At 36.9% G+C, this 7885-nt stretch overlaps 1 protein-coding gene across 1 annotated transcript; it reads right to left on the bottom strand.

Moving 5' to 3' along the window:
* Nucleotides 1–419: 419 nt before the first annotated feature.
* LOC127095371 (protein MAIN-LIKE 2-like) lies at nucleotides 420–5828 on the bottom strand. Its single transcript, XM_051034075.1, has 3 exons — nucleotides 5620–5828; nucleotides 5147–5519; nucleotides 420–436 (listed from the first exon to the last, which is right to left on the bottom strand). The coding sequence occupies exons 1-3, from the start codon at nucleotides 5677–5679 to the stop codon at nucleotides 420–422; spliced, it is 450 nt and encodes a 149-aa protein (XP_050890032.1). The 5' UTR covers nucleotides 5680–5828.
* Nucleotides 5829–7885: the final 2057 nt, after the last annotated feature.

The raw sequence follows: 7885 nt of genomic DNA, 5'->3' as shown, positions 1-7885 counted from the left end.
CCGACCTGATATTTGCTATGCAATTGGAATGGTGAGTAGGTTTATGAGTAAACCGAAGTGGTCTCATTACCAAGCTGTTGTCAGAATTCTGAGTTATATAAAGGGAACTCTGAAGTATGGAGTTTTGTTCCCTTCTGGTGCTGAAACTGGCTCAGAACTTCTAAGCTACTCAGATTCTGATTGGTGTGGAGACAAAGTTGATAGAAGAAGTACTTTTGGATACTTGTTTAAGTTTCTGGAAAGTCTTATTTCTTGGTGTTCCAAGAAGCAATCAGTTGTTGCTCTGTCAACCTGTGAAGCAGAATATATTGCAGGTGTTGTGATTATATGTCAAGTTGTGTGGCTTCTGAATTTACTGTAGGATCTGAAGATCAAGGTAAACAAGCCTCTAAAGCTGATGGTCGATAATAAGTCTGTAATCAATCTTGCCAAGAACCTAATGTTGCATGGGAGAAACAAACATATTGAGACTAAGTATCACTTTCTGAGAAATCAAGTTCAGAATGGAGTGCTAGAAGTTGTGCACTGTAGCACTCAAAAGCAGTTGGCAAATATTCTGACGAAGGTGATCAAGACTGATCAATTTCTCAGCTTGAGGGATGAAATTGGTGTTGTTAGTTTTGGCTATGTTGAATATGAATTAAGGGATGGTGTTAGAATTAATTCATATTTTCAGAAGTTTGTAGGCAAAGTTTGTTATAGGGTATTTTAGTATTTCTCCTAAAGTTTCACTTGTATTTAAGCAAGTGAGTGGTGTGAACAAATTATACATTTATTCCTTTTGCAGTGTGTGTGTGCATTTTGTGTGCATTTTGTGTGCAACCATTTTGTAACCATTTCAAGAGTAATGGAAGTTTGTTATTAGTCTCTCTCCTCTCATTTGTTTATTGTTCATCTTTATCATCTTGTACACCAACGATAGTCTCTTATCATTCAACTATGCAAAATTCTCTTGCCTCATAATAAAAATTTATAACTTAGTGTTGATGTTAATGTATACATCTTTGATAACATAACCATTCAATTAGAATACTTAGTCCTCATTTTGTATACAAAAAAATGCAATTTTACCTTTATCTATTCTACGTGAACAAAATAATAGAGCAAAGAGTCTACAAATAATTATTTTGTAACATGACAATGATGAATATGACCATGGGATGCTTTTAAATAAATACCCACAACACATTTTTGTATCATGAATACATATGTATTTTTTAAATTTAATCAAAAACTTGTCATATTTTTTTAACAATAATATGTTTTTCAAATAAATTTATAATAATACTATTATAAAAGATATATTAACCATCAAATAAATATCTAATAATAATATTATCAAAATCATGTCATATTTTTTTAATATATTTTATTTAATATATTTTATGAAAAGTTAAATATTTATGAAAAATATGAATAAATTAATCAATCCACTCTAATAAAAATGCAAACGGGTTTTAAGTTATGTTGTAAGATAATCTATTTTTTTCTAATAAAATAATTCTATTTAAATTTATTGATCATCAAACATGCAAAGTATGCAAGCAAAACAGACATGTCTGACTGACTAAGACAACCTAATATTTTATATTATATTTTAATTTGATATTAAAAATATAATAATAAATGATATTTTTGAAAAATAATTTTATTAAATTCATTAGCCTTTTTATTTAAAATCTATAAAAAAAGATTATGGGTGCTTACAACAAGAGAGGAGTATGGATGACACTTTTTTAAGGTGATATTTAATGCAATTAACATAATTTCCATGTACATCCTAACAAAACACTATTACCTTCTAAATTGAATTAATATTTATATGACAATCATAATTTGAAACATTTTTTTTTTAATTTGTATGACTCGTGCGAACGCACGAGTCCTTTACTAGTTTCAATAAAAATAAATTAGTGTTTATATGTTTAAAACAAACACATTATGATGTTCAATTATGGGCTAAAGAGTTGGGTTTAACTTAAAGCTCAAAATTATTCTTTTAAATATTAAAATTTGTATTAATAAATAATTTTTAAATAAAATTATTAGTTAATTAATTAAAAATATTAAATAACAAATGATCATAGTCATCCTATTAAAAATATTAAATAATAAATAATCATAGTTATCGTTGTCAACTTATCAAAAACAATTTTTTTATTTCAATCATCATTGCCACTTATGCAAAATTGGAGGGGTCATCAAAATTCCAAGTGATGTAAAGTTTAGGGAACAAAATTTTTAAAAGGAAGAGACTAGAAATTAATAAATATCAAATTAGGAGGACCAAAAGTGAATTTAAGGGCAAATTTACCGAGATAACCCACTTTTTCGAAGAAATTCCCAAAATAACCCACTTTTCAAAAAAATTCCCAATCTACCCCACTTTTAGGAGGAGGCGCCAATTGGATTGGCGACCCCTCTTAAAAATTTCAAGGAGGCGCCAATTGGATTGACTAGGGCACCTGCCCTAGCCAATCCAATTGGCGCCTATGTGTAATTTTTAAGAGGGGGCGCCAATCCAATTGGCGCCTCCCTTAAAAAAGCCTCAAATGAAAAAACCTCCAACATGAAAGTTGTAGATCTTTTCAAGACAATGAATTTGGATATAAATTTTGCATCATTTGGATTTTTTATGAGAAAGTTATGGGCAGTTGAAGTTGGACTGCTGAGTTTTTGAACTGTTATCTGACCTATAATGTCTTGCATTATTTCATGTGTTTCTTTTAGAGTTATGAAATTTTGTCCAACATAACAACTGAAGTTGACATCTTAAATGTTGCAATGCACTTGGTCCCACCTCAAAATAATTAAAAATGAGTGAGTTAGGTCCCTGCGAACTTGACCCAAAATTAGGGTTTATCTCAAAACAAGTGTATGTGAATTTTGCCAAAAGGGACCAACTTCAAGCCCTTTAGTTTGAATGATAAAAGCCTCAAATGACAAAACCTTCAACATAAAAGTTGTAGATCTTTTCAAGATAATGAATTTGGACTAAAGTTTTGCATCATTTGCAATTTTTATGAGAAAGCTATGGGCACCTGAACTTGGACTCTTTGACATTTTATCTGTTATCTGACCTATAATGTTTTGTATTATTGCATGTGTTTGTGTTAGAGTTATGAATTTTTGTCCAACATAACAAGTGAATTAGACATCTTAAATTTTCTAATGCACTTGGTCCCACCTCAAAATAATTAAAAATGAGTGAGGTAGGTCCTTGCGAACTTGACCCAAAATTAGGGTTTTTGTCAAAACATGTGTATGTGAATTTTGCCAAAAGGGACCAAATTCAAGCCCTTCAACATAACAATAACAAGTCCTTGAATTAGGGTTTCTGACCTATAAATTTTTGTATTATGATATGTGTTTATTTTAGAATTATGAAAGAAACCTAATGTTTGGAGTTTACACAAAGATAAATTTGACATAATACGAATTGATATTAATAAAATTTGGATTTTACACAAAGAATCCTAATGGTGATGACCGGGATCACCTAACCGACCTCCGGTCCCACATCCCCTAGCTACCCTAACCCTTGGCCCTAACCCACGTTGACGATTCTGCACCGGTGTTTGTTCATCTGATGGTCCAGGAGCGTCATTACCTCCTACAGGAGAAGATCCGTTGAGGTATTCAGCCAACTCAGCATAGTCTTCAGTATTCAATGATGGTGTACCGGCGTAGCTGAGCTCATGACCCATGCCAGAGAAGTTGGGGTGTGGTTGACTCATGGATGGGCGACCGGGACGGTTGAAGGGAGACATGGGTGACAATGATGGGTCTAGGAAAGGTTGGAAAGGTTGTTGGGGTGTTTGGAAGAGATATGGTTGTGGGATGTTTTGGTATTGTGATGTTTGGGGTTCTTGGCTACGGTAGGTGATGGGGCGGTTAGTGTTTTGGGTACGGCGACTTTGGTAGGGTGATGGTGTGGGTGCGAAGCGATGTTCGGTCGAAGGTTGATGGTCCATTTGTTGGTGGTGGTATGGGGGATGTTCTTGGTTTTGGGGTTGGGTGAATGGCATGTTTTGGTTGTATGTTTGTGTGTTTGTGGAACGGAAAGTTTGTCGGATAGGTGGTTGTGAGTAACCGGGCTGAGAATGTTGTTGGGGGTTAGATGTTGATCCTTCTTGTGTGTAACTTGTCTGGCGTGGGTCGTAGAGGTACATATCATCGGCGATGAATTGAAATCCAACTGATCTATACCAAGCCATATAAGTACGACTTGGTTTTACCTCATTTGGCATGACTGCGTCAGTTAAGACATGGTCATGACGGTGCTTCCACTTGCGACACTCTGATCTTGCGAAGGTTTGCCAAGGGTTGTAGTTCCATTGGTCGTTCACTTTACGCATATGCCATTCTCCTAGGCTAGCTGGGGGATCTGGGATATTCTGGACCATACCAAACTGCAGCTTCACACGATCGGTGTTGTGCAGCTCCACTGTTGTGAACCGTATTATCGGTGTGCATGTTGTCCATACGGCTGCGTCTTCAGGGTTGATCTGATGCTCATGATCCATATTAAGGTATGGACGCCAAATGAACTGAAATGTTAAAGACGATAGGATTTAAATGAATGTAGAAAAAGTCAACATAATATGAAGAAATAATGAAATTATTTTGCTTACGTATGCCGGCCGTAGGTGATCCAACAGGTTGCGATATTGAGTAATACAGTGTCTCGGACATCTGCTGTAATTCATACCGCGTGCCGACCATCTACACCAAAAAGTTAAAATAAATTAGTTATGGGTAATAAACTGTAAGGAAGGAAGTAAAGATATAGCAATTTAAACAACTTACTTTTTTGCATATGGAAAAGTGAAGGGGTTGTTATTGACCGGTGCTAGAGACGGTAGTCTTGACCATCCCCATGCTTGTAGCAAAACAGCACATCCAGAAAATGTAGAAGTATCTTTGTGGGAGTTTTTGCACAACGAACTATAGAGATAGGCTAGACATGCGGATCCCCAACTATAACTACCTATTCTATCTATATGTCTAAGTAAAGGTAAGTACATAATATGCATGCTAGAACCACTACCTTCGGGAAATAAAAAGGATCCTAGTAACAACATAATGTAACACCTAGTTTTGATGATTCGAGCATCTTCGGTAGAATGCTCATCTAAATAAAAACTATTATAATACGACTTTAGGCGTAAAAGTAGTATACCTTGTCCCCTAGCATTATCATCTAACAAATCAGTGTTTAAAAGCTCCATGCAAATTGAATTTGCATAGTTGGTCTTACCATTAACAGCTTTGCCTTCAATTCGTAGTCCTAAAAGCATGTAGACGTCTTCTAACGTCACGGTACACTCACCGGTTGGAAACCAAAATGTGTGTGTCTCTGGCCTCCATCTTTCGCATAAGGCTAGAATGAACTTGTTATCTATAGACCAAGACATAATTTTGCTAAGGTGACCAAAACCGGCGAGTTCAACATAAGGTTGAATCATCGGGTCCATTGGGACAAATTCGTGGACTCGAGTTCGAAACCTTGAGACATCCTATAATAGAAATAATGTAACACTTGACTAAGTCGGTATTTCAAAATAAAATGGGGTTGGTGGAGATGAAACATAAAAAGAAGTATAAGAAAAAACTTACGTATGTCGCGATGTTTGCAACTGTTCCTCTGTGTGCTTCGCCCATTGTGAGTAAAGACATATTGTTGGGGAGTTGGTGTAGATGAAAATGGAAGATTTTGTTGAAGATGAAATTGTAAAAGAAGTAATGTAGATGAAGTAGTGAGAAATGTAGATGAAGTAGTGAGAATGTTGGTGTGGAAGAATTGTTGAAGGAGTGGATCAATTTATAGGCAAATGGAGGAGTGCATGAAAAATTGTGTTTGCATGGTGTCTCCACCTCATTTGGCGACCATGTACATTATTAAAGAGGGGGCGCCATTCAAATTGGCGACACCATAGGGTACATGCATGCAAGGCTAGTTCTGAATGCTTGGTTTCGAGGACTGACTCCATGGGGGCGCCATTCAAATTGGCGACCATGTACAAGCCCTAAAGGTAGGCGCCAAACCAATTGGCGCCACCTTCTGCATGTCTGACACGTGGCATTGTTGTCTCCTGCATGCTGAACAACTCACTTATGGATGGCTAGCATGCTTGACACATCATCTCTGACCATCTTAGGTGTCCGACACGTGTCTGTCTTGTCTCCTGCATGCTGATGACTACCTTCTTGATAGCTTGCCTGCTTGACACATCAAGTCACACTGTCTTGCAGGATTGACACATCATCTCAGACACGTGGCTCTCTAGTATCCTGCATGCTGAATACTCATTTCTGTCTTGACTAGCTAGCATGCTTGACAGACACATCATCTCTGACCATCTTAGGTGTCCGACACGTGTCTGTCTTGTCTCCTGCATGCTGATGACTACCTTCTTGATAGCTTGCCTGCTTGACACATCAAGTCACACTGTCTTGCAGGATTGACACATCATCTCAGACATGTGGCTCTCTAGTATCCTGCATGCTGAATACTCACTTCTGTCTTGACTAGCTAGCATGCTTGACAGACACATCAACTCATGACTACCTAGCATGCTTGACACATCAACTCACACGGTATTGCATGACAGACACCTCATCTCTGAAATTACTTGCATGCTTGACACAGTATCTTAGAGTAGCTTCAATGTGAGACACTGATACCATGTATTTAAGTGTCTTACTATCACATTCATCTGCACTTGCAAAATACTTTTCATCTCCAAAATACTTTTCATCTTCACTCACATTCATCTGCACTTGCAAAATACTTTTTATCTCCAAAATGTCATCTTCATCATTATACAGTATCAACGTTCACTGCAACGGTGAAACTTTTGAGTTTGAGCTTCATGGTTTTTGTTTTAGAAACACTGATACCATTAGAGTGACAATGAAGAGAAATGCAACCTTTTTGCATTTCAAAAAAAGAATACAATCCTTTATAGCATCAGGTATTGTGTCAAAGATGACATATCAGAATCCTATATTTTTTGAGAATGGTCAATGCAAGTTTTTCCCCCTAAAGATACGAGACGATGAAGATGTTGAAAGCATGTTTCTTAGTCATGAACATTCAGGCATGGATTGTATCGAGTTGTACATTACTATACAACCATGTATACCGTCTCAACAGTCTCAACTAACCGATCAGGATCCAGCTGGTGAAGATGCTGCAGATGATGCACAATGGTCAGATGAAGTCAACCCAGAAGCCGAAGTAGAGGTCGACGTTGTTGATGAAGAAGAAGAGGAGACTGAGGTACAGGTTGATCACATCCTGAACAACGACGATGAAGATGAGGCTCAACCACCACCAATACCTCTTACTCATGCCTACAATCCTCCTCAACATATGACAAATATGGATCTTCACGACGATGAAACGTCCGACAGTGTCTTCTATAATCCGTATCCGAGACCAGTAGGCGAATTAAAGGTGGGAGACATGTTTCGTACCAAAGAGGAATGTGTCTTGGCAATAAAAAAATACCATATGAACAACTTTGCTGACTTTACAGTGAAACCAACTGACTCTAGAAGGTATGTTATCGAATGTCGTAACATGCTTTGTAAGTTTCGTTTGGCTGCATCTTACAAGAAGAAAAATGACTCTTGGGAGATCGCCTCAATAGACCCACCACACAGTTGCGTTGCAACTAATGTTGAACAAGATCACCGTAAACTGAGCACAACTTTGATATGTCAAGACATTCTGTCATAGGTAAATAAAGACCCATCAGTGAAGGTGAGTATAATTATATCCCATATCCGAACAACATATAATTATACTCCATCTTACAAGAAAGCATGGATTGCGAGGACAAAGGTTGTTGAGCAGGTTTTCGGCAACTGGGAGGAC

Source organism: Lathyrus oleraceus, chromosome 6, assembly GCF_024323335.1.
Source record: "Lathyrus oleraceus cultivar Zhongwan6 chromosome 6, CAAS_Psat_ZW6_1.0, whole genome shotgun sequence".
Taxonomy (NCBI): domain Eukaryota; kingdom Viridiplantae; phylum Streptophyta; class Magnoliopsida; order Fabales; family Fabaceae; genus Lathyrus; species Lathyrus oleraceus.
This window is presented reverse-complemented; position numbering and strand designations above follow the sequence as displayed.

What these genes read in the sequence shown, in the direction of transcription:
- LOC127095371 (XM_051034075.1), bottom strand. Translation starts at nt 5,679, where the DNA reads ATGTCTTTACTCACAATGGGCGAAGCACACAGAGGAACAGTTGCAAAC. An exon ending in TTGCAAACATCGCGACATAC is followed by an intron (nt 5,520 to 5,619) that starts GTAAGTTTTTTC and finishes TTTCTATTATAG; the next exon opens with GATGTCTCAAGGTTTCGAAC.